General features: G+C 40.2%; 1 protein-coding gene, 1 long non-coding RNA gene and 1 other non-coding gene across 3 annotated transcripts; 2 read left to right on the top strand and 1 right to left on the bottom strand.

Annotated features, from left to right (window-relative positions):
• The first annotated feature begins 3,913 nt into the window (after positions 1–3,913).
• Positions 3,914–16,722, top strand: LOC147512869 (uncharacterized). The gene is made up of 3 exons (XR_015217285.1): positions 3,914–4,055; positions 14,380–14,571; positions 16,576–16,722. It is a non-coding gene; the product is annotated as an uncharacterized LOC147512869 (long non-coding RNA).
• Positions 16,723–17,746: 1,024 nt separating this feature from the next.
• Positions 17,747–20,744, top strand: LOC147512868 (tripeptidyl-peptidase 2-like). The gene is made up of 7 exons (XM_086599498.1): positions 17,747–18,095; positions 18,233–18,274; positions 18,366–18,475; positions 18,611–18,708; positions 19,307–19,393; positions 19,531–19,815; positions 20,362–20,744. Exons 1-5 carry the CDS (start codon positions 18,014–18,016, stop codon positions 19,335–19,337), a joined length of 363 nt encoding a protein of 120 aa, XP_086455624.1. The 5' UTR covers positions 17,747–18,013; the 3' UTR covers positions 19,338–19,393; positions 19,531–19,815; positions 20,362–20,744.
• A 3,337-nt stretch (positions 20,745–24,081) lies between these two features.
• On the bottom strand, positions 24,082–24,197 carry LOC147512867 (U5 spliceosomal RNA). Its single transcript, XR_015219722.1, has one exon. It is a non-coding gene; the product is annotated as a U5 spliceosomal RNA (small nuclear RNA).
• Positions 24,198–26,226: the final 2,029 nt, after the last annotated feature.

Below are 26,226 nucleotides of genomic sequence, written 5' to 3'. Positions count from 1 at the left end.
ATGGAAATTGTAACGGAAGCACAATCATCAAGAGTGAATCTCCACTACAACATTATGCAATTAAACTTGCACATAAAAAAAAAAATGATATATCTATCAAATTAGAGCAGAATCGATTGCAATACTACACAATGAAGAAAAATACAATTCTCAAAGAAGACTATATGGGATTATCAAATGTGTCTGAAAAGAAGAGATTGAATATGTCAAGGAAATTATGAATAGGGAATGGGAATAGTTTTTAGAATTAGTTTAGTCATTTTAATATTGTTAGTCAATATTTATGTGAACTTGCTTCAAATATCAACAAATTTATTATATCTCCTGATTGTTTAGAAGGACTTTCGTCCGCCTAAGCCTGAGTTTAACACCTCTGCAACCAGCGATGGCACCTATGTCCAATTTTCAGTATTTTATACAGATGTGAGTTCATGTGAAAAAAATATTACCTCAAGATCCTCGAGAGTTAAGCGCCTGTTTTGGGATTGTGCCTCTTGCCTCTTTAACACATACTCAGCCCAGACACGCTGAGAATGTACAAATTCACTTTCCAATGGCTGTCGAGAAATATGACAGGATATTAGTATATATGAATATTAATATACAGGTTTCAACTTTAGATACACATAAAATTGTGAATTAGGGGCTCCAAGAAATACCAGTATGTAACGATAGAGATTCAGGATGAGCTGGTCCTCTTCATGACTCATACCACTTCGGAAATGGGTTACTCCAACATCTGTCTGTTGGTTGTATCTGAGGTTACTTTGTGGAATCAATATGTGACCCATTGATAGCATACCCAGTCCTCCAATTTCTTTTGGTGTATAGAAGATAACAGGAGGAAACCTACATAACAAATTATTAATTAGGACCTTCCTAAAAATTCAAGAAATTCAATTGGTAAGAAGGTAACCATATTTCCTACCTGCTAGGCATCTTTGAATTCAATATAATTTTAATACGTTTTTGGATTTTATTTCCACATTTGAACACCAAATCTAACAGTTCTTGAGTATGTACAATTGCCTCGCGGAAGTATGTCATAAGACCTGCCAAAGGCAATCAAAAGTACTTGAGTCTCTATGATATCTCAAATTCTACATCTACAAATAAAAAAAGAAAGAAAATACAAGAAAAGAAAACTGAAAATTAAATGAAAACCAAAGGTAACAATGTTACCTATGAGAGTTGTATTCCATTTATTGCCGATCTTTGTAAATGTTGTTGACCCTAACAACATAAGAATCTGGCTGACACGATTTTCAAATACTTTCATGTGTTCATCATCAACAATTAAATTTTGCGATGCGCTTTTTTGTCTGCTCATTCTTCAAGTTCCAAACCCCATCTTTTGTGTTGCTGAATGCCTCTTGAGTCATTCTTATCTTGGGTAATATCTGAATCTCAAACCCACACCTATATTTAAGAAACAGATCTAATAGTTAAGAAACAGTTGAATCAGGAAACATTCAAATGAAAACAGACTATAAACCACCAGACACCTAGATGTCATGTGGAAGGACATCTAGCAAGAAATAAATAAAAGCTGAAAGCACAACTAACATGGTAAACAATTGTAATGTTAGCATACACTACAAAACCTAACACACATATTAAAAGTAATTAGAACATAGAAGAAACAAGATAATGCTTTCCACTAATTCCACTCAATTTTAACATCACTGCATGTCAGCATATAGGTCACATGGGAACTTCCCGCCGCATTGTAAGGTGAAGATTACACATTTTAAAGTACAACAGTTAACCCAAGTCAGAATCAAATTGGCCATGAAGTTAGCTAGGACCATCTCTTCACGTTATTTTTAATTTCAATTTCATGATAATCGCATTTTTTGGTGTGTGGTGGCCAATGCAGGTTAATGTGTTTGTGGTTGGGGATAAATCTCATAGTGGGTCTAAGTTAATTTATTCATTGCTCCATGATCTGCATTACAAGATGAGGAGGCCGGGTTGGGTATGTACCGCGTAAAGACAACAGAGTGGAAGAATAATCAACAGTTCTGTAACATGGAAATATGAGTGACACAGCCAGTAGTATGATGGACAAACTACCTACATATAATCAAACAATCGAGGCATGTGTGGGGTTCCATGGTACATTCTCAACAAGGAAACAGGTAAAATTCAAAAAGGATAACTGGATAACCATATGCCAATTGGAGATTTTGGGGCAGAAGAGAGGACACCACAAGTTCTGGAACTAAGTGAGTGCGTAGTAACAACTCGAAATGCTTGGAGAAGGTACATAGCATGCGGGGTTCAACAAGTGAGGCACGGCAAAGAAAGGCATTGTCCACATGCAAAAGATGTAAGATATCAGGATTTATGCAGAGACATTTATGTCGTTTTTCAACGATGGGTTCAGAATCAGAAATCAGAAATTGAACAAAAAACAGAGAACATATCGCATTTTGTTAAAATGGTACCTGAAATAGAGAGTGAACAATGAACAAACTAACAACATTTTCTTTCATAGATAAAACCCTACGCCTGAACAACCTTACATCAAGCTACCATTGAATAAGAAAGAACTACATATTCAATTTTCAGCAACAATTCTGAACAAATATATTGTACCTTGATGTCACTTCCATGGAAGAGTATGTACTAGGCTGACTCTTGCAACTCATTTGCCAGCTACCCCAATCTCCTTACTTAAGTTAAAGTCTCTGATCTTGGGGTGTGGGAGTGTGTTCTATAACTTAATTTGAATAGAAGTTGACGATACAAATACCCGCTTAAAATATATATTATAAAATTTGTTGCGCCTAGGCCCAATAGTACACGTATAACTAAAACTAATGTGAGACATTTCCATTCTTACTAAAAATGAGAGAGTTTACTGACTACGCTCTCGGAGTGAGACTCTGATTGCGAGATGGGGAGAGGATTAAAAGAGGGTCTCCGATTTTGTTTGAAGTGGGTCTGTTTAAAAAAATGCAATGCAAGAGGTTGAAACATACAATTGTTAATTACACTACGCTGTTGGGTGGGCTGGGGAAAGTTGGTAGAGCTGAATCTGTTCAAGAGTTCTTTGAAGAAATGATGGGCAAAGGAATATCTCAAGATGTTGTTACTTACACTTCCATAATTCATGGACTTTGTGTTTCTGGCTTTTTAAGGAAGCCACATGGTTTTACGAATGATATCTTTGAATAGGGGAATTCCACCAAATGTCGTAACCTATAGTTCTCTAATTTCTGGTCATTGCAATTCGGAGCATTGGCAAGCAGCCAGTAAATTTGTCAATCAAATGGTGGTTCGAAGAATTCCACCTGATGTAGTGACATTGAGCATATTGATTAATGGTCTATACAAAGCAGGAAAACCTGATGACGCACATGAACTATTAGAAAATATGATTCAAAGAGGTATTGATCCTAACAAGGTCACATATAACACAATGGTACATGGATATCATTTGGCGGGGAAAGTGGATACTGCTCTGAAGCTCATTGATTCAATGGTGGCTGAAGGTCTTCAGCATGATGATGTGAGTTTGTTGTTCTTTTCATGGCTTACTTTGACCTTTGGCAGATTTAGTATAATGCCTCTATGGCTTCACTCTTTTGTCATCAGGAGCGGATCAAAATGTTTATCAACTCTTATTTTTATTTTTGTTCTTTGTTGTGTCATTCAGTTCACTTTACATCTTTTGTTTTTACTTATTTGTTTTATTCGGGCAGACATTGTGGCCCCTTATCGGTTTGCAATATCAGATTTCAAAATTTAAAGGTAATTTGAGGATAATTTATAGGAAAAAACTTTAAACTTGAGGGTTCCAAGAGACTTCCAGTCAAATTATCACATTCAGCCATTGAGACTATCAATTATTTGGGTGTTAGGTAAGATGTTTCTCTATGTTGAAAGAGGGATCACATCATGAAACTGAGCTCAACCAACTGTTGCATGAGTGGAGCCAGTTGGGATATAAAGTAACTGGATCAGTTTGCAATATCTCGGTGTGAGCCCAAAGAGAGAAATTAATGGAAAAGACCTCATCAGTGTTCAATGGGAAGCTTAACATCTTGGTGAGTTTCACACTTACACTCAAATAACTTTTAATTTTCTTTATCCAACCTATCCTCACCCAATGTAATAATGCCTAAGAGGAAATGATACAAAAAATATGGTGAAAAAATAAGCATTTAACAAAATTGCTCGTGGATATGATGAACAAAGAGTAAATGGTAGACATATACAATAATGTCAAAAGGGTCATAGGTTTGGTAGCTGTATAAACTGTGATTACAACCTATAATATTCCTAGTCTCAAGTTCTTGCTCTCCTCTTTCTCCTCCTCTTTTTCTCTCTCTCTCTCTCTCTTATATCCCCCCCTCTCCTTCCACGTACCGCAGCGGTTATCTTGCGGTTCTGGTTCCGCTCTCCCTCTCTCCACGTCTCGCAGCAGTTCCAGAGCGGTTAGGATACCGCGGATCTGATCCTGTGCAACCTGTCTTCCCATGCTATACCGCATCCGGTCCCTTTGTCACCACTAATCTCCTAGGTCATGTGTACGTCCTATACAGATGCCCTCTCTCGGCCCTATTGATGGTCCGCGACTGGCAATGGTGCCGAGAACTACCCTTTCTCTTTCCATACACCCTCTGCTGAATACTTCTTGTCTGACCCTCCCACTCTGTCCCCTTATCTCTTTCTCCCACCCACTCTGTCCCCTTATCTCTTTCTCCCAGCACGTGTTCCACGTGCTTCCTCTGTACTGCCACCTGGAAATACGGCGAAATCACGCAACGCGCCTCATTATCTTTGCCGCCGAAAATCGAGATTACACGCGTCCCTATTTCTTTGGTTCTCTGTTAGTCAGTTACCATTTTGTCCCTGCCCCCTCAAATCCCGCTCAAACCTCTCTCCTCTCTCACAACCCTCAAAACCCTCAAAACAGTAAACCCTCACCATTTTTCTTTCCAACTTCACCTTCTTCAACCTCTTCCCCCGTTTTCCTGTCGTCAATTTCTTCGTGCAACCTCCGGCACGTTTTGGTTATGCCCTCCATTGCTTTGGCCCTCTCTTGCTACAGGTTTGTCTTAAATTGTTTTCCTTTCCTTTCCTCTCGTTATTTGTGCATTCATTGTTTATTTTGGGGGTTGCTTCCTCATTATCTTCTTTTCCTAGATTGCGCATCTATCTTTTTCTGAATTTCCCTCCTTGCACTGTTTCCATTATGCCTTCATCGGAATGTGAGGTCATCTCCTCCACCCAATCCTCCGCCACCACATCAGGTAAATCTGGATCCTCTACCCCTAGATCTAGTCAGCAATCCGCGGACAGATCTGAATCCCCGGCTTCAAACTCTCTTGATCCCATTTTGTTCCATCTACTTCGGGTAGGAAACCTTCTCTGCCATCACCGCCGTCCTACTACCGCAGACCCAATCTAGATGCCGTTAAAGCCGCTTACGGCATTCCTAGTGACATTATTCTCGAACATGTGTCTGGCGTCACCCACTTTCCTCACTTAGTATCACCGCGCCCTGGTTATCTCGTAGCTACTATAGGACAGATAGCGGCCGGTTTACGTTTCCCTTTGACTCCCCTTGACGTCGAGGTCTGTAACCATTTCAACATTCCTCCGTGCCAGGGCATAGGTAACTACTGGCGTGTTATGTATGCCGCCAACCACTACAATGAGACTCATTCCCCCAAAATACAACTCCATGATATCCTTGCCCACTTCTATATAAAAAAAAGCACTAAACTGGGGAGTGTGGGATATCAATCCTTCTGCACTCGTCCTCAAAAGAAGTCTTTCCTTCTTCACATTACCACTTCTGACAAGGTGTGGCATCAGTACCCGTTGTATGTGTCCGGTAATTTTTTATCTGCGGACCTCCCTCCGGAAGTTTCTCTGAGGCATCTCCATTTCCTAACAAGTGGTAAGGAAGCCGTTTTGAGTCGCGGTATTTATCTCTCACCTGTCTTTAATTTGTCTTTGTTCTTGGTGATGTAGGTTGGAGACCCGATTCAGCGATCCCGGATATACAAGCGGTGTCTACTCGAGAAATTTTCCAATCCCTCGCGAACTTCGGGGAGTTCACGCGATTAATGAAGTCCTTGGCATTGATCCGGAAAAAGCCACTCCTCTGTTACTTGACCCTTCTCTAAAAGACATTGGCAAATACCAAGGCCCCCTCTATCGTCTGCCGCCCCCCAAAGAAAGAAAGCCCAAACCATCCCCACCTCAAAAAAGAAAACGCCCGTCTTACAAGTCTTTCAACTATACCACCAAAATCTCCCATTCACGAGCTGTTGCTCAGCGTGCCTTCTTTGCTAAAACAAGACTACTACCGCGGACACCCTTCCCCATTCCTACTCGTGTGGCCCGAGTGGGAAGGCGATTTTGCTCCTACCACCACTCCCCATACGCCCGCGAATGGATGTGAACAAGTACAAGCTTTGGGACCGGCGACTCGATGGGGATGCTCGCTGGCGTGTCAAACAAAAGCCCTCCCACCAAAAGGGCTAAAACTTCTTCCGCTGTTCCTCCCCCAACTACTGGCCGCAATGACCCTCCGCGGTTTGTGATATCTTCACGCCGCCCTAGACAGGATTCCTCTTCGGCTGGTCCTTTAACCTCTGGGCCTATCGAGGTGTGGCATCCCAAGTTCAAAGCTAGGTACCGCGATGTGACTACACGAGACTCGGCTTTGGAAAATCCAGCCGTTGCCGCCTCCTTATTTTTCAGCTCTCACCTACCTCGGGATCAAGCTTATGGAGATGCTGGTACCGTTGCTTCCCACAGGGCCTCCATTTACACTGGATGGGAAAAGGTATGTGTTATTGACTATAATATCTCTCCATCCTTTGTGCTACTCTTATACCCCATATGTCTCTGCAGCTGAGTCTAGACATCGGCTATGTGCTGCGTGGCCTGACCAGCACCGTGGAGAATTTGGACGCGGCAAAGCAGGAGATACACGCGGTACGATGGATGGAAAGCAAAGATGCGCCATGGCTGGAGAAGGATAGGGGCGAGGTGCGGATCAAAGGCGATCAAGCTCCATAAGGAGCTCGGTGGCGAGGGCATTACACAGCGACTCACGTAGCGGGTGTCAATTCAAAAATGGAAAGCCTCAGAGAGACGGAGAAGCTTGCCACTCAAGCTGCTGTGGATAAGGCTGTCCAAGAGGCCGCGGATCGATTCCGGGGCCTTGCTACGAAAAAGATCGCACGCGAACTGCAACAACAACTTGATCAGCTTAGCGCTGCTGGCCGACTGCTTCCACCGCCTCCTCTTGTTGTAGAGACATCGTCCCTGGTAGAACCAATTGTGCAGTCCGAAGCCGTTGAGACGCCTACCACTGGTGTTACGACTCCCATCACTTGCGCGGTCCCTTCTCCAGTGGAGGCGAATGAAGATGCCAGCATCTCAGTCAGTGAAGATGAAAATACTTCTCCTGAAGAACCAACTACTGATCCTCAGTAGTAACACATGTCGGCTTACTTTCTTTGCAGATGGACTTGGTTTTGTAATAGTTGAACAATTATCGTTGTGTTTATGAGGAACAATGTCTTTTGTAGCTAGTACTTTTGTGCTCTTTTTGCATTGTAATTCACTATCCGTCGTGTTTCGATTACGACGTATTTTAACTTCGTTATGCATGGAGGCATTAATCAAGATGTTACTTTGACTTAATTCCTTTTCATTTGCATCTCCAAACTCCGTTAGCTGGACACTAGCTATGATTGTCCCTTGTAATTTGGACGCAATGTTGGCGAAGGGCTCTCTTCCTCCTGCATTTACTATTTGTATAGTTTCTAAACAAGTTAGGGTTGCCCCCAGTTCGATTCGGACAAACAGTCCGCGAAGGGCTCTTTCCCCCCGCTCTCACTTTGGTAGCTGTGAAGCAAGTTAGGGTTGCCCCCAGTTTGATTCGGACAACAGTCCGCGAAAGGCTCTTCCCCTCGGTTTTGTATAGGCAAATGCGGCTAGCGGGGTTGCCCGGTTTGATTCGGACTTTCAGTCCGCGAAGGCGGCTTCGTCCCCAGCGCTTCGCTTTGTATAGCTGTGAAGCTAGTCAGGGTTGCCCCGGTTTGATTCGGACTTTTCGGTCAGCGAAGAACTCGTCCCAGCTTTCGCTTTGTATAGGCTGTGAAGCTAGTCGGGGTTGCCCGGTTTGATTCGGACTTTCAGTCCACGAAAGGGCTCGTCCGCTCGCTTTGTATAGGCTGTGAAGCTAGTCAAGGTTGCCCCGGTTTGATTCGGACTTTCGGTCAGCGAAGAACTCGTCCCCAGCGCTTCGCTTTGTATAGGCTGTGAAGCTAGTCGGGGTTGCCCCGGCTTGCTTTCGGATAACATACTTCCCCCTGTTTGGTTTCTATTATGCGTTGCTAATCTTGTTGGAAGGAATGCATGTTTATTTCATAGTCATAATAATAAACCATACAAAGAGTGCGTTATCAAATATGAAAAGACTTAACAAAAATCTTAGACATGGAACTTTTTCAACATTCTGATGTTCCACGGCTTATCTATTTTATCTCCAGTCGTAGTCTCTAATCCATAAGTTCCAGAGGTACCCTTCTTACTGATGACATATGGGCCTTCCCAGTTTGGCCCTAGCTTCCCGTCGTTATCTTTCTTGGTGGCTGGAGTAACTCATCGCAGCACATAGTCCCTAACCTGGAAACTCCGTGGCTTCACTCGTTTATCATATTGTCTCTGCAGAGTTCGATGGTATTCCTCCAACCGAATTTGGGCTATCTCTCTTCTCTCCTCAACAAGATTCAAGTCCGCGGCCAATATTTTCTCATTCAGTCCATGTTCCACAGCTTGCGTTCTGGTCGTGGATTCTATCATTTCCACTGGGATGACGGCCTCTACTCCGTACGCCATTGCGAACGGCGATTCATTAGTGGAAGTTCTTTGAGTGGTCCGATACGCCCATAGCACATGACTTAATTCGTCTGCCCATGCACCCTTTCTCTCTTCCAACTTTCGCTTTAGATTGTCCATTATTATTTTGTTAGATGCCTCTGCTTGTCCATTTCCTTCAGGGTTGTATGGGGCAGAAAACCCTTGTTTGACTCTAAATGCTTGAAGAAATTCTCGCACTTTTTTCCCTGTAAATTGAGTCCCGATGTCTGCGATGACAGTATGCGGCAGCCCGAACCTGCATATTATATTCTCCCACAAAAACTTTTTCACATTCTCTTCCTTAACTTGTTGCAAAGCTACTCCTTCCACCCATTTGGTAAAATAGTCGATGCGGCTAACATAAATCTCCTTTTCCACTTGCGATGGTAGAGGTCCTACAATATCCAGTCCCCACATAGCGAGCGGCCATAAAATTTTGAACACATTGTCGCGATGGCTCGGTGGTGAATGTATGAATGAAGCAAATCGTTGGCATTTCCCACATTTCTTGGCGTGCTTTCGGTGGCGTCTCTTTTCATATGGGGCCAAAATACCCTTGCCCTATCAATCTATGAGTTGTAGTTAAGCCCCGCGGAATGGTACCCGCCAATCTCCGCCCGTGAACCTCGGCTAGAAGTTCGAGCTTGCAGCGGACCTATACATTTTAGCAACGGCCCACTGAAGTTTCTTCGGTACAGGTCATCATTCAGTAATGTGTATCGCTAACTCAACTGTTCCATTCTTCGCCTGTCTTGTTTACTCTCCATCTCTACCCCACTCAAAAAAGCCTTGATTGGTTCCATCCAACTCTGATCCCCTTCGGTAGCGAGGCAAATATCACTTTCAGCTGATGTACTCGGCTTGCTTAACACCCTTACATCAATAGACCGACCCTCTAATCCAGGCACAACTGCAGCCACATAAGCCAAAGCATCGGCGTGTCTATTCTCTCCGCGGCCCAGATGTGCAAACTGTATTTTGTCGAACTTACTTGCCCTTCGCTGTAGGACCTCAAGGTATCTTGCCATCCGGGGACAGCGAGCTGCAAACCCTCCATTCACCTGACTCACTACCAAGTTGGAATCTGAGAAAACAGACAACTCCTTCACCCCTAGATCTTTCGCTAAGTCTAACCCAGCTATCACGGCTTCATATTCAGACTCATTATTTGAGGCTGCGAACCCCAATTTCATGGATAACTCAAGGCGATTGTTCTCAGGAGTAACTAACACGACTCCTATGCCATTTCCTGTGTCCGTAGCCGAGCCATCCGTGAAAACTCTCCACCCATTACGCACATCCCACGGATCCAACGGATCGCAGCTGACCTCCGTTTCAAATTCCATTACCATTTCATCTCCCCAAGTGGGATCCTCGCGGAAATTCGGCCGGAAACTCCGCCCGCGGCTTGTGCTTTTCTCAACATTCTGACTTGGTAAGTAATCCCATAAGAACTGAGTAAGACCGCCCACTTAAGCATCCTACCTGACTTCTCGGCCTTCAACGCTTGTCTCAGAGGTAAATTTGTTACCACAACCACAGAATGAGATTCGAAGTACGGTTTCAATTTAAGTCTGAAAATATCAATGCCAAAGCATACTTCTCAATCCCGCTATATCGGGTCTGCTGCTGCGATGGGTTTTGCTTTGAAAATGCGGCTTTTCTATCTGTTGACCACCCTCACCAGAACTGAAGGCCCGATTACGTGCTTCACTAACCCCGGATACAAATGCAATTTCTCTCCTGTTGGTCGCGAGCGGCAAAGTTACTTTGTCAAGGTATCTTTTCAACTCTTGAAAGGCTGTTTCGCACTCCGCGGTCCAATGGAAATCAGGCGATTTCTGCAGCAATCGGTATAAAGGCCGGCACTTGTCCGACGATTTGGAGATGAATCTGTTAAATGCGGCGACTCTCCCAGCCAGTCTTTGTACTTCCTTCACATTCTGCGGAGATGGCATCTCAATCAGTGATCGGATCTGATCTGGATTTGCTTCAATTCCACGATGAGTGACTATGTAGCCCAGAAACTTTCCTGAAGTTACCCCGAATGAGCATTTCTCGGGATTTAGTTTTAGCTTATGCTTCCGAAGTATGTCAAAAGTTTCTTGGAGGCCTTCCAAGTGCTCTCTTTCCGACATGCTCTTTTCCACCATATCGTCGATGTATATTTCTATCCCCTTTCGAATCTTGCCTTCAAACATCTTTTTCTCCCAACCGGTGAAAAGTAGCACCGCGTTTTTAAGCCAAGCGGCGATACGGTGTAACAATAAGTACCACCTTCCACCACAAAGGTGGTTTTCTCGATCACGGCTCGAACATCGCGACTGATTGTATCCCATCGACGCGTCCATGAAGGAAAACACTTTGTAACCTGCCGTTCTATCAACTAGCTCATCCACCGGGGCATCGGGTGCTTGATCCGCCGGGCTTTCTTTATTAACGTCGTGAAGTTGACACACATTCAAACTTTGCCGTTCTTTTTCGGTCAGCGACTACATTAGATAACCATTACGTAAACTCCGGTTCCTTATTATTCCTGCCCTTTCAAACGTGTAACCTCTTGGCGGATCCCTTCCAGCGTATTTTTGCCTTATACTTCTCATCTTTTGTCGCACTGGCTTAGCACCTTCATTCATATCCAAGTGATGACAAGCATACTCCGGATCCAAACCTATGATATCCTCAATTACCCATGCAAATATATCGGTGTTGTCTGCAAGAAAATGTACCAACTTACATTTCCATTCCTCCGGCAAGTCCGCTCCCACCGATGTAAACTTTTCCTCCTCTCCCAGCCCGAGGTTCACTACCTCCAACTCATCCAGCGTTTTCGGTCCCAGTGGAGGCCCATACCCCGCTATTTCCGCTTCCTTCTGTAATTGCTATGCAGGTCCAGGATCGTGCGATGACTCCTCTCCTTTGGTACCGCGGACCATACTTTTTACAGTCACTTGATGGATACTCTGCGCTGCTGCTTGGTCACCCTTTATTTCATATGTTCCCCCATTAGTGGGGAAGCGGATCACCTGGTATAATGTCGATTGGACGGCTCTTATTTTGTGGATCCATTTCCTCCGATCCCGAGGATAGCATTATACTGGGAACTTGCATCCACCACCATAAATCTGGTGAATACCGTGGTCGGGCCGGCTATAACCGGTAGCATCAATTCACCCAAGGGCTCTCATCATCTTTGCCGTTGAACCCATAAAGATTAGTTTGGGGGCTTAACCGGTCTTTTCCAATATTCATCTCCTCCACCGCCCCCTTAAATAACAAGTCAACTGAACTGCCGCAGTCTATTAGCACCCTCTTTACCAGATAATTGCCCATCGCTATAGTAATCACCAGAGCATCCTCATGCGGGGAAATTACTGACTCTAAGTCTTTCGGTGTGAACCTTATGCTTTCAACGCCCATTACGACTCCTCGAACTAGTTGCGGTATGCTCACCACTTCATTCACTTGTTGTAAACTGGCTGTCTTTCTCATCTTTTCTCGGTGTGCATTTCTTCCCAGGGTTTCCCCGCTGAAGATGACATTGATGGTACCTAAAATCCTTGCCGGGCCGGCCCTCTATCGGCTTGGCGAACCTCTGCGACAAACTCCACGAGCATCCCTCTTTCAATCATTTTCTCCACCAACCACTTCAAAGGCGTAGCATTCATTTGGTAAGCGTGATTCCTGATTTTATGGTAGGCCGCAGAATGGCTTCCCATCTATCTCCATCTGGCGTACTCAGCGGACCCTCAAAATCTTGTAATCCCTTAATCGGCGGCAAGATTTCATCAAAGCGGCCGATTTAGCGAAGTGCGCTTTCGATTTCCCTGTCACGGCTTCCTCTCTCGGATATCCGCCCGGCGCGATCTCCGTCTATCCGGACCACGGCTTTTTCTCCTCATGCGTTCCTTTCCTCTTTCCTCTTCTCTTCCTTTTCCCCTTTGCGATCATCGGGTCCAAGCGGCACCTTTGCCTTTCTGCTCTCTTATGTTCCTTTGCATTTCTCGCATTATGTCCTCGTGAAAGCGTATATATTTTTCTACCTTGGGATCTGAGGCGTGCAAAAAGTGATTTCGATTTTGGAAACCGACTCATGAACTCTAGTTCAGCCCTCGAAGCCGTCTTTGGAAGGCTATGACATTGCATGTTCCTCAAATTTTCCACCCTCAATGTCTCCTCCTTGAATCTGCACAGAAACTCTCTCAAGGACTCCACTGACCTTTGTTTTATGTTGAATAGTGTCGCGATGTCAACCACCCTTCTTTTCTGGTGTATGAAGTGATCAACAAACGCGCGCTCCAATTCTTCAAACCTTTGGATACTCCGCGAAGCTAACCTGTAATACCAATCCGAGGCTCCCCCTTTCAGACTAGCGGGGAACATCATACACCAAAGCCCATCATATTTACTCTCCTGCCATAACGGCATCTGTTGCCTGAAATGGTGCAAATGATCCGTCGGGTCCCCCCTTCCATCATACCTCTCAAATCTTGGCTGGGAGAATCGTTTCAAACGCCGAATTCCATCTTGAACCGCGATTGGATTTTTGTTGGGGCTTGCAACTTCTTCAGCGGCCAGCTCACGGTTTTGTTTTTTTTGCGGTCGCGATTCATCTCTCTCTCCTTCTCAATCATTGCCTTCACTACCTCAAGGTGATACCCACCGTTTGCTTTCGATGTCTGTGGCGGATACCCCTCATTCTCCCCTACTACTTATTTGCTCGATGATCATCCCGACCCGTTTAAGCCTGCGTAACCTCTCTTCCCTTCCTTAACTCATCATTTTCCGTTAAGTAGCCTAACAATCTCCTCACGAAGAAGTCACGGTAGCAGCATTTGCAGCGTTTGATACCTCTTCTTCTCCTATCCTCTTCCTCTCCTACCGCTTTCTTCTCCGGTGATCTCTCTTTCTTGATATTTTCTCTCACCGTTGCTTTCTTAGGTCTCCCTACTCCTCTTTTCACTACCGTAGCCATTTTTCTCGCTCCCCTCCAGACGGCGGCCAAATGTATAAACCGTGATTACAACCTATAATATTCCTAGTCTCAACTTCTTGCTCTCCTCTTTCTCCTCCTCTTTTTCTCTCTCTCTCTCTCTCTTATATATCCCCCCCTCTCCTTCCCGCATCGGCGTAGCCGGTTATCTTGCGGTTTCCGGTTCCGCTCTCCCTCTCTCCCGTCTCATGGCGGTTCAGGCGGTTGGGATACCGCTGGATCGATCCTGTGCAACCTGTCTTCCCACGCTATACCGCATCCGGTCCCTTTGTCACCACTAATCTCCTAGGTCATGTGTACGTCCTATACAGTAGCCTCTTCATATCATGTAGTCTTTGATGAAATAGTAGTATATACTTCATATATACTTACTATATGACAAGATTTAGTAAAAACAAATCGACACAATAAAACCAATATGACGTTCCATATATATTCATTAATTGAAAGACCTATATTTGAATATTATTTTATGTTTTTGTGTCTAGGATAACCCCTGCACTAAAAAGTTACTAAAGCTTGAGTGCAAGGATAGGACATAATCAGCCCATTCAGTAAGTATACAACTGAGGTGACCATGGGTTTACCATGATGAAGTCCAACTGAAGTGAAGTAGCAGCTTATATTCAAGAGTAAGCTATGGGTTTAAGAACTCTTTTTCTTCTTCCCCTTTCAACCAGGTATGTCTTTCAAATCGTTTTTTGTTTGCATAATGATAATACCCCTTTGGTGATATTGGTGTATTTGATCGATGATTGTTTTTTATTGATTTCTAGATATTTTAGGACACAAATTTCTAATTTTGTTAATTTAAGAGACACCTGAGTTAATAATGATAGTATCCATTTGTCTGGTAATATAGTTTTTGAAGCTGAAGCAATATTGTTGAACCCAGAACAAAGAAAGTAACCCAATTTCGATTTCCCCAGCAAAAAAATCTTAAACTATCAGTGACAATTTGTTGTTGTCAGCCAGATCACCTCACAGTCCGATAAATTAGTCTCAAGTAGCTGAATGCTTTAACTATCTTCGAACTTGGATTCCGTTAGAGAACTCAGTTGCCTTTTAAACATCTAACTTCTTGATGCATTTTCTTATACGATGTCCTACAACAGCAACACTACTAAGGGATTATCTTAGATGGACACCTCACTTTTTATAATGATTCGGAAAAACGCCGGTTTGGGGAACTGTTCGCGTAACAATCCGAAGTAAAAGAAAAAGAGAAATAAACCTTTCGTCAAAACAGACGAACTCTGAAGATCTGGAGAAAAAGAAAAAACTTTCAGAAAAAAACAATAATGAAAGTTGTTATTAATTTGTGCTTTAGAGTTTACAGAAACGAAAACAACAAAATTGTTATTGAGAGTTGAACTCGAGACCTGTATGCACAATGTCACAATTCAATTGCCATATGACTGAAAGATTATGGAATCTTTTAAAAGTCGGTATTGTGGTCTGTGGATCCCTCTTTTAAAGGTTCTCCACATCAATTTCCTCCTTTAAACTTGCCTTGAAAAGACTGGTGTGGCCCTCAATTTTGAGGGCAATGCATTGGTAACTAACTTTAAAAAAAGACGAAAACAAATGAATTTTGGGGAAAGATTTTGAGCTTGGTTAGGTTTAGTGAGGCTGAAGAATTTTGGTTCCATTTTCTATGAAGGTCAAGTCTATTGTTTGAATGGGCTTTCTACTTGCTTAGAACACGAAACTACGTATCTATGCAACCACCTAAGATACAATGCTCCTCACGGCTAATGTTCATGCATCACAATACACTGGCAGCTATAGTAGTAGACATTGTAAAATTGAGCTTGTTCTACTATGGGTCGTGTATTTGATTGCTTTGATGATTCAGGCTGATTCATCAACAAAAACAGGATGTTTTGATCTAATCTGCTCAGGATTTGTTCAAACTAGCCTTGAGATAGTTCTTTGTGCCACTATTGATCCTGTTCCATCGTAATTTGATGACCAATATAAAATATCCATTTACCTCTAGCAGGAAAGACTCTTTACTCTTTAAACCCCTATTTGATGGTTGATGGTCTCTACTCTGATATAATGGCTCAACCATTGAAATCTGAATGAATTTTTTGTTTGTCAGCAAACCCGTGTGTTGAACTCATCCTAGAAGACCACTAAACCAGTGAGGATGCACAAGTGCTAATTAACCAAAATTTACTCTAGTACCTGCGCGTTGTGAACAGTTTCTTACTTGGTTAGCGTAAGGAGAGGTTAACTAGAATAAGTAGTTTTCTAGACAAGACAAATAAGTTTCAGAATCACTATGATACTTGCTGTTGATGCCCTTTGTTACAAAAATGCGCCGTAAAGCGTGATTATGTTAAAGTTTGAACCCAATCAAATAGGCCAATGTTGAACAATTTTCTCGACACCAGAATTACCTCCCACAAATTCTAGATTAATGTGTGGCCTTTGTCAAATGCAATCTGAACGATATACAAGAGCACCCACAAACAAATAGTTAGTTATAGACTTATAGGAAAAGGATGATGGATGTCAAAAGTCTTAAGTTAATGCAGATTGATCATAAATAAACATTGTTGCATAATATGTCATTATGTAAAGGAAAACTGGATGAATAACTAATCAATTACTTACTAATTTTCTTTAGTTTTTTCTTTATATCTGACTTTAATATAATTTCTTTTTCGACTCAGGACCCCAACACTGGTAATTGGTGGTTGCAGATCTACACATCTCTTTCTCTCTCTAATACTATCAATGGCTGAAACAATCTTCAATTTCATGCTTCCGTTTTCTTCAGTAGCTAGAGGTTGCTATTGGCCGGAACAAGCTTCAATTTCACAGGTTTCTATCTTCTGTCAAAAAAAGATACTTCTTTCATTTAATTAGTATATTGGTTGATGCATTTTTCGTATGAATTTTATTGGCGATGCCAAGGGTTTGTTTCTGATATGGGTGTATTAAAAAAATAGTTTTGTGAATATTTCATTAACAGAACACCAAATTAAAAAAAATCACAACTCTGTGTAAAGTGAGGGACTTCCCATCGTTCACCCTCGCACAATGCTGCTTGATTGTGCCTAATGACACTGCTAGGCTTGCCACAGAAACTAATAGAAGGGTATATTTTTAGCTCATTTTTTTGTCTTATCTTCCTATTCACCCGATTATGTATGCACTATGTTAACCTTAAGCAAAATTTTACAGTCTGAAAAGGAACTTGGTCTAACCCACTTAAGCAAGTTAACCATGCTTCTATTCTTACAAGCGCAGAAGAATCCATTTGGTGTGAAAGTGAGATCTAAGCCGGATTATGTAATATTAATGTAGGCAGCCTTATCACACAAATTTTCTAAAAAAGCCCGGCCATATGTTTACTGATGTTTTGGTTTTGTTTAAAATTGTACTTTAGAGGCCATACAATGTCTATTGAGTGTCGATCACAAAGTGTGCTACAACTTTATGGTTGTTGTTAAATTAAATTAACATATTGTGAATCACCATTTAATTTGGACTGGGCACTAAAAGTATCGTTATCAAAGAGTGGTTATGCCCTTAATTTGAATCAAGAACGTATATCCTCTCTTAAGAGTCAGTATGCAATTTCTGATGCAGAGTAGTCCTTGCAACTCTCAATCTGTTGTTCTTAAATTAAACTAAATCATAGGTATGGTTTGAATTATATAGTAATTATCAGATTTAATTTGATATTAGGCATCATATATATTTTAATTTTTCTGCAATATATAAAATTTCATTTCTCAGAACATACCTGCTTTTGGAATTCTTGAATACAGGAGAACGTGTTGTTCGATATTGGCTATTGCATTTACTGCCACACTCATACACGTACCAACTCATGTTCTTAACGAGTATTTGTTTAAACATATGATTGGTAAGGTAGCACCTAATGGAGAAGACATGTTCTGTAGGCGGCACAATACAGACAGAACAATGGTGTACTGGCATGAGAGTGCAGACTTGGTTAATGTTTGGGAAAAGGCTGGGGTGAAAGATCCTTACTGGAACCCGCCACCTGGATGGACGCCTGGTAATAATCCTTCACAAGAACTTGACTGTGCTTCAGAGTTAAAACTGCTAAAAGAGGAGATGGCCAACATTAGAAAGTAAATGACAGTACTAAATAGAATAGGTGTGTTTCTTTCTTCCAACAATAGAACAAGTGTGTTTCTTTCATCCAACAATAGAACAGGTGTGTTTCTTTCTTCCGACACATTTTTATTTTATTTCAATTTCAATTAGGGTTTGTTTTTTTTTGTTTTTTTTTCCCGAAGGAATCCAATCCACCTTTGATGATATTCTAATTAAGACTTTTCATTGATTCATAAGTTGTTAAGGCTGATGCAAATGGGTGTATTACTGGAGCTTCAGGTTAGTGTTAGCATAAATTTATATGCAGATAATGTGTTTCTTAGTTGAATGTTAGAACATAGTTTTATGTCGAGGTCTTTATGTTATGTAGGAATATCACTGGTTGTGAATCCTTCATGGACGAATCCTACTGGGGAGTGGAATGTAGGATATAAATTTGTCTATGAGCTTTTCACAAGCAGCTTGACTTCCCATTTAAAGGTAGGATTATGCGTCATTGTCATTGGATTTTTGTGTACTCTATTCAAACAAGTCTTCCTTTAGAAACATCTTGACTTACTGAATTGAACTCTATCTCTTAGTTCTCAATTATGACTAATCATGGTATGTGAACAGAAAGAAAGGAAGAAAAAGTGTGATGAGAAAAACCAGGAAGCAATTGCAAAGGCTGTAAAGAATCTTAATCAATTTGACCAGGCTATTAGCATTACCAGGTTTTAGTTGTCTTTGTTGTATATATGTTTCACTTTTTTCATTTTCATTTTCAATCTCATGATTAGATCTTACTCCACTTTCATTGTTATTAGAAAAATCTTATAGGTTAGAAGCAGAAATTTTCTGAGAACATATACCGTCATATGCAATTGCAATGAAGAGTTGACAATTGATGCCGAGATTTGTCTAGAATTCTAGATAGAAAAGATAGCCTAGGAACATCATAGAGAGAAACACACTGGAGAAGTAGAGTTTCAGAAAGGCAGCAACTGCTTCCAGTTTAGATGCAATTTTGTGAAAGAAAAAGCAAAGAAGAATATCTATGTTAATAGTTATAAGTATTATGTGACAAATGATACACTACAAAAGGATGGAGATGGTCGTCAGATGGAAATGGTTATTAAGAACAAGTATATCCTTTGGCTTCATTAACATTATGTTTATTATGCAGAAGGATATTAATAGGCGAATATGTATACATATGTATTTGCAAGTATTGCCACTTTTTATAAGTTTAAAACTTAAAAAGTAACTCAATTCTTAGGTAAATATTTATTTTCAACGGGATCAATTCTGATTTGTAAATTGCCTGTTCAGAAACATAAAAAAGTGGAGGATATCAGTTTGAAAGAAATTCGTGCAGACCTTCAAAGCAGGGTTGATTATCTTCGAAAGCAAGCTAATGTAAGTGGGTTAAGCTTAATCTTTTTTCAAATTAACCTTGAATTTGTGGTGGTTTTGAGGTAATAAACTTAAATTTGTGGTGGTTTATATTTTAAATTGCAACTAACAATGTAAGTGGTTTATATATTGCTTGCCAGATGTCAACTCCTTTGCTTTCACCTGGATAGTATCGCGTCTAGCCCAGTCGAAGATACAAGTGTCCAAAAAAATATTTATGACAACTAGATCTAATAAAACTGTGAAGAAAGATGATCGAGTTCTTTTTGGTACCGGTTTGAGTGGTACGAGATTCTGGACCTGCAAAGAAAGTGGCCGAGTTAGTGGGAAAAAAGTCATATTTTCCTGAAGAGGAAAGGTCCATGGAGATCTCGGTTTGCCAGATGTTGAGTTTTGATCATGAAGAAGATAAATAGGATAACAAGGTATGATAATCTCTTTGATGAATCTTTTCCTTAGATTGTTTATCATTTTTTAAATGTGTAATCTGTGATGTTCATTTGGTATGACTAAGAATATGGGGGTAAGCTCTTTTACTTCCCCAGTGATCTGTTTGAAATATCCACTGCCTTCAGCTTCTCTGTATCTGCTTTAGGCATAAATGAAAAGTCTCTTCTTATGTTTTTAGTTTTAAATGTTTTTAACGAAGCTTTACTCGGTAATAAAATTAGTGTATAAAAAAGTTTAAGCATGACAACATTGATTTCCTCATGAGACACCCACTTCTGGACTGTTGTTCCTTCACATAATTACGTTCATCAAACAAGGTCTGTTGACCCTATTCCTGATTTTTATGGTCACTTAGATTGTAGATTTTGGCGTGTCCTTAAATAATGGTCACTTAGATTGTAGATCGTAATCTGAAAAGCAAGACATAGGCTCTTAAGCTTGAGATCCTGGATTTTTTATTATTTCTCTTTGGTAGTTATGTGGTATCTACCAGATTTTATTTCCTTTTGTTGCTGTTATAGGATTTGCTTTTGTCTATATGGATGATGAGCAAGATGCCGAGGATGCAATTCGAAGTCTTGATAGGGCGGAATTTGGAAGACAGGACCGGCGGCTTCGTGTTTAGTGGACAAAAGTATGTATGACAGGACAAATCAAGCCATCTGACGTGGGTTTGAATCAGGACACAGTGATCCGTACATGGAGAGGTTCTAGTTGAGGGATTAATGGAACGAGACGCAATGACAACCTCCAGTACCCACCTACAATGAAATATCTTCACTTGCCTAAGTGTGATATCGTCTCTGTAAACCTTCAAGTTCTGATCAAGAGCTACTAATTTAGTGTTCTAACTTGATTGTAATTTAATTCCACTTTGATTTTGAGTTGTTGGGATATTGTAGAAGATGTGGATTAATGAGGTGTGGATTAGATATGACTATTTTGTATACCACCTTCATTGATCATTCCACTTCACAGTCATCAACGAATTGTATTGACCACCTCTATGGTTCATTATATGTAAAATCAAATGACTGTCTTGATTTGCTCAGAACTATTAATCTGTCAAAGGTATGACTCTTTTAAATATTGTTGAAAACAATTGGAACCTAGCAATGGATCCTAGAATGACAGAATGTCAGCACAAAAGGACCTATAATTATACTTCGTATATTTGAATGGTTTTTGGAAATAAATTCAATATCAATGTATGGGTTTAAACAACACATAAAGGCTTAAAATAGTTATTGAGAAAGTCCAAACAATAGGACCCAAAATAATCAGCGTGGAAAAAGTAATGTAAAATACAAAGAATTCTAATTACACTCAAATAACTGGTAAAAAAAAATCGTATAAGATTCATATAAATAAATATTTTAGGATAGTATCATTATCTGATAATCGTACTTTCCATATGTAATTAAAAAAACTTCTAATTACAGTCAAATTACAAAACAAAATGGACTCTTCACCCTATGAAATATATATATACCAAACACATACAACACATACGTGCTCAACACAATTTATTCCACGCCAATATATGTTTTTTATTAAACTACTATAATTAAAAAATGCAGGTCATGAAGAATCAAAAATACAACAAGAAGATCGTGGGGTACGAAACAAAACACAATGTTTCACTGAAGAGTGCACTTACAGAAATTCTCAAAAAAGAAAAGATTTATGAAGAACAGGTTTCTGAGTTCAATATTTGAGAACTATCGATCTGCGGTGGATGTGCTTAATCAATGTGCCTATACTAAGAGAATACCATAAAGATCCAGATTATCCTATCATACAAACATCATTTGGAACATATTAAACCAAGAACGTCGACTCAGAAAATGTTGCCGCAGGAAATGCCATACACTATCTACAACAGATATACAAGTTTGAAGTACTAGATGTGAACTACAACAAACTCATGACTAGACGTGAAGAGCTCTACGAAGCAAATATTCAAGTAGAAGAACTTCATATGCAGATTAAAGCATTGAAAAAAGATAATGCTTATTTAAAGGGAATAAACGAATACTTGCTCATAGGCGGACCAAATAAGGAAATTGATGACCTAAGCATTCCCGAGTAAATATTCACAACCGATTGGAAGATCAAGTGTTAGGAAAACAATGTGATTCGTAATATTCATGTTCTTAGTTTACGCAGTGAATTTTGTTATTAACATCCTAATAATGTTTATTAACAAATTCCATCTCCTTTGATTGCTCATTTGTTTTGTTTGTAGTTTTACATACACAAGTTACACGACCGAGTATATTAGCTGGAATAGTTATATAGACAAGTGTAAGAAACGAAAAAACCCCAAAAGCCAATATAACATAACAATAATGAGTTTGCTTTTGTTGGATCAAATTGAGATTCACCCCTGAGAATTCTAGCCGCAGCAAATCAAAACCTTCTCTCTACCCTCTTCTAGCTTATAGTTCCAACTGTAATCGACTATCGAATCGACTATTGAATTATTGGATTATTGAATCGACTCTAAGGCTATGAATGGCTACGGTCTGTCAAAACACTGCCTTGGAGCTTTGCTTCCAGTTAGAGGTAAGATTATTAATTGAATTTATAAACGGGATGTAATCTAGGAAACAAGTTTGTCTTTTGATTGTTATCATTCATTTTTTCATATAGTTCTCATTAGAAAGTAAAAAGTGGTCTGTTGAATGTTGGTTCCCGTCCCTTGCTATTGCTATATTGAGATTGTAATATGGTTAATTTATGTAAAAATATGGAGGCGGAATTTGTGGATATAATGTTGGATTAAATAACGGGTAAATCTCTAGGCCAATATATTAATTCTCTTTGGGTATGGAGCAATTGATTGCTTCTTGGTTTTCCCCAAAAGTCTAGAAAACAAGGTTTTCTTAGGTGGCTAATTAGAGCTCGAATCTCTTCTCCTTTGGTAAATACTAGATAATCTTATTTTATACACCATGTTATATGATACGTCAATGTTGCTTTCTACCAATATCTGTTATGCATTTTCCTGTAAAGTATCTTCTCTTTTGAATATTTAAGGGGAAACAAGTGATGGTTTACAATGCATAATATTAAAGACTCGATTATCCTCTAAATGGTGCAAATTTGGTTATAGAAGGAATAGGGGTGTCTCTTTTTGCCGAATTTCCGATTTTTCCGAAATCCGACCCGAAATTGGTCTGGCTCTGGGTGTAGTTTTCATGGGCCGATTTTCCGATTTCCGAAAATTCGAAAAAAAAAAATTGGATCGGATTTGGATATAATTCTAAAATCCAATCCGATCCGAAAATTCCGAAATTTCCGATATTATTGCCAATTTATTCCGAAAATATATACTTCTCTCACTATCCACTTGATTAGATCTCGACCGTTCATTCATTTTCTAGTTTTTTACTTCCAAAAACAAAACAAAAACATAACCTACCCGCTACTTCCTCACTTGAATTGGACCACTCTACTGTCATTACACCGTCTGCCATAACAACAATGATATAAAAAAAAATATTATTGAGTCATACAATGACTTCGGACCAATCCAAAAAGCCAAATTCAATAGATAGAATATTATGTAAAGCTACTTAGAGTCCAAGACCATAATCCATTATTTATGCAGACACTTTCGCTTCAATTTCCACACACAAAAAAGATTGAAACATTACAAATACCCGGACCTCAACAGAATGCAATGCTTGCTATTGGTGGTGCGGGTGTTTTTTCGTTTTTTCTTGGATCACTTGTTTGAATGAAAATGGGTTTTCTCAAGTAAACAAGTGTGTATTGTTGTTGGTACATTGGTGTTGTGGACATGGTTTCTCTCCTACAATGAACATTGGTGTATGATATTCCAAAAATAATTAAAAGTAAAGAGATCTTTGAAAATTTACCAAGTATTCGAAATTTCGAATTATTCGAAATTTCGAAAGTTCGAAATTGGAAATATATATTGAATCCGAAAAAAAATTGGATCGGATTTGGCTAGCATATTAGGTTCCGAAATTTTTTTGGAAAAATTCCGAAGGAGGTTAATCCGATCCGAAGTCACCCCTAAGAAGGAAACAAATGATTAAACTGTAGCCATAGGCCCATAAACGGAGAATTATAATTGTAGTATGTTACTAATATATATTGCAGTGAAAATACTTCATTAAGTTCCATTGATCTCACACACTAGCAGCATCAAACCACTGAAAGTTGCATATAAACACTTCTCCATTAGCAACATTTTAGCTTGAGTTGGTGGGATTTCGAAAGGAAATCCCTTCAAAAATAGGAGTATTCTGCTTTATACGATGAGTACATGGTATTCTTTAGTAAAAGGTGAAAGAATAGTTCGCTCTATACTCATCGGGCAACTGCCTGTGTTTAGACCTTTCTTGGCTGCAACTTTACATAAGTGGTTCTTGGCTCAAACCTTTCATAGTTTCATTTGGTTGATATGGGACTAAAAGCTTTAACGTGTACCTGATTTTGCAGCAGTGAGGTTGAGTTGAAATCTATAACCTAACCCAACCCTGGTCTTACACCCTGAAATAAAGTTCTCATAATAAGCTTGGGTCGTCGTGGGAGCCCAACAGGTTTAGGTGTCGATGGACTACTCACAAAACACTGCCCCCCAATGAAATATCCAAGTCTAGAGTGCACTGGACTTGAAAGTTGCATCAAATTTTCCTACACATGGTTGGGTTATGAAGGTAGAGTGGCTGATTGTTTGGTCAAAGTTTGATCAAACAAATTCACACACAAGAGTTTAAAAACTTGAGATTTAACTGAAATTAAATCCTCGGAGTTCCCTGCAAAAGATACTGTTGATTTTGTTTTTTAAATGTCATCATCTTCACTAACTATTTGTGTAATTGTGTTTATTTGCGTAGCATCCTAGCTTTTATCTGTGAAGGTATAAGAATGATGTCCGTATTATTATAAAATAATGAGTAGCTAAAATATTTTCCTGTTTGGCAGTGATCTTCCTCCTTTGTCGTGGAGGCAAAGATTAGATGCATGTATAACTGTTGCTTGGGGTCTCTATTACCTTCATACAGGGGTAGAGAGGCGGGGTATAATTCACACGGATATGATGTTAAGACGACAAATATTCTATTAGATGAGAGTTGTGTTGCAAAGATGGCGATCTCGGGTTGTCAAAAGATGGTCCGCGACTTGATCATACTCATGTGAGTCTTTGCGATAAAAGGGAACCTTCGGATATCTTGATCCAGAATACTTCCGTAGGCAACAATTGACCAAGAAGTCTGATGTATATTCATTAGGTGTGGTGTTGTTTGAAATTATGTGTGCTCGACCTGCTATCAATCCAAGCCTACCGAAACATCAGATAAACCTTGCATAATGGGTAGTCCGATAGCAACAACAGGGAGAACTAGAAACTATTTTGGATCAACATCTTGAAGGGTACTCACTTGATTCGTTGAAAATTTTTAGAAAAATAGCAGAGAAATATCTTGCTGATGAGGGAAAGAATCGACCGACAATGGGTGAAATCCTACAGGCCTCCGGACATGCTAGCTGCAAGATTGCATGGCGTGTTGGAAGTTATTTATGTTTCTGAGCATAGAAATTATAACGGCATAAAGGTTCGTCATCTTAACACGTTATACATATTAGATGTGTTTGGGCTATTTTACTCAAATCATGGTTTCTGACTGAACTAACTGTGCGGGCTTAAGGCATCTAGCTATAATTTGCTTTTTTTTTAATGCCTCTTAAACCAGGTAAGTGATCGTGTCAGAGGTTTGTGCATTCTCGGTTACATTTTCCTTATATAGGTAAGATCTCCAATGAATATTAAACTTCTTTGTGTAAATAATGGTAATGTTAAATCTCAAGGAAATCTCAAGGGAAACCTAGAGAGAGGCTCATCCTGATGTGAGATTGCCTGCTTGCTTCAGGGGAAACAATTTGAGGGCTGATGTAGCTAACAACCCCCTTGATAGTCGATTCATTAGGGTCGTCAACTTCCACCTAGAAAAGTATCCACCATTTTCTTTGTCTCTTAAGCCTCACAGCTATGGGACTTCCTAAAGAAAACAGCAATCACAGTTTATCAACCACTCACAAGACCACCAAGATCTTCTGCCGCAATAAAAGAATGCTAGACTGAGGTGAACATGCAAAGTTATAAACTTCACAATTTTTAAAATGTCTTGAATTTCACCCTTACGCTAGCAAAGCTTCTGTAGGAATCTGGCTCGAGCTGAAAAGTTTTGACAACAAAGGATTCAACTTCTCCTCCTGCAAATTGAAATGGGATCTCTGTACAGGGAGTGGTGCTAAGTCAATTAAGGCATCGACACTGCGGGTAATGGCAATTGATTACCTCGGAAATAAAACTTATGGCAGAAGACATGTGAGGATCTTCCTGAATC

The sequence above is a fragment of the Coptis chinensis genome, chromosome 3 (genome assembly GCF_015680905.1).
Source record: "Coptis chinensis isolate HL-2020 chromosome 3, ASM1568090v1, whole genome shotgun sequence".
Lineage (NCBI taxonomy): Eukaryota > Viridiplantae > Streptophyta > Magnoliopsida > Ranunculales > Ranunculaceae > Coptis > Coptis chinensis.
This window is presented reverse-complemented; position numbering and strand designations above follow the sequence as displayed.

What these genes read in the sequence shown, in the direction of transcription:
- LOC147512868 (XM_086599498.1), top strand. Translation starts at nt 18,014, where the DNA reads ATGACAGTACTAAATAGAATAGGTGTGTTTCTTTCTTCCAACAATAGA. An exon ending in TTCATCCAACAATAGAACAG is followed by an intron (nt 18,096 to 18,232) that starts GTGTGTTTCTTT and finishes TTGATTCATAAG; the next exon opens with TTGTTAAGGCTGATGCAAAT. An exon ending in CAGGCTATTAGCATTACCAG is followed by an intron (nt 18,709 to 19,306) that starts GTTTTAGTTGTC and finishes TTGCCTGTTCAG; the next exon opens with AAACATAAAAAAGTGGAGGA.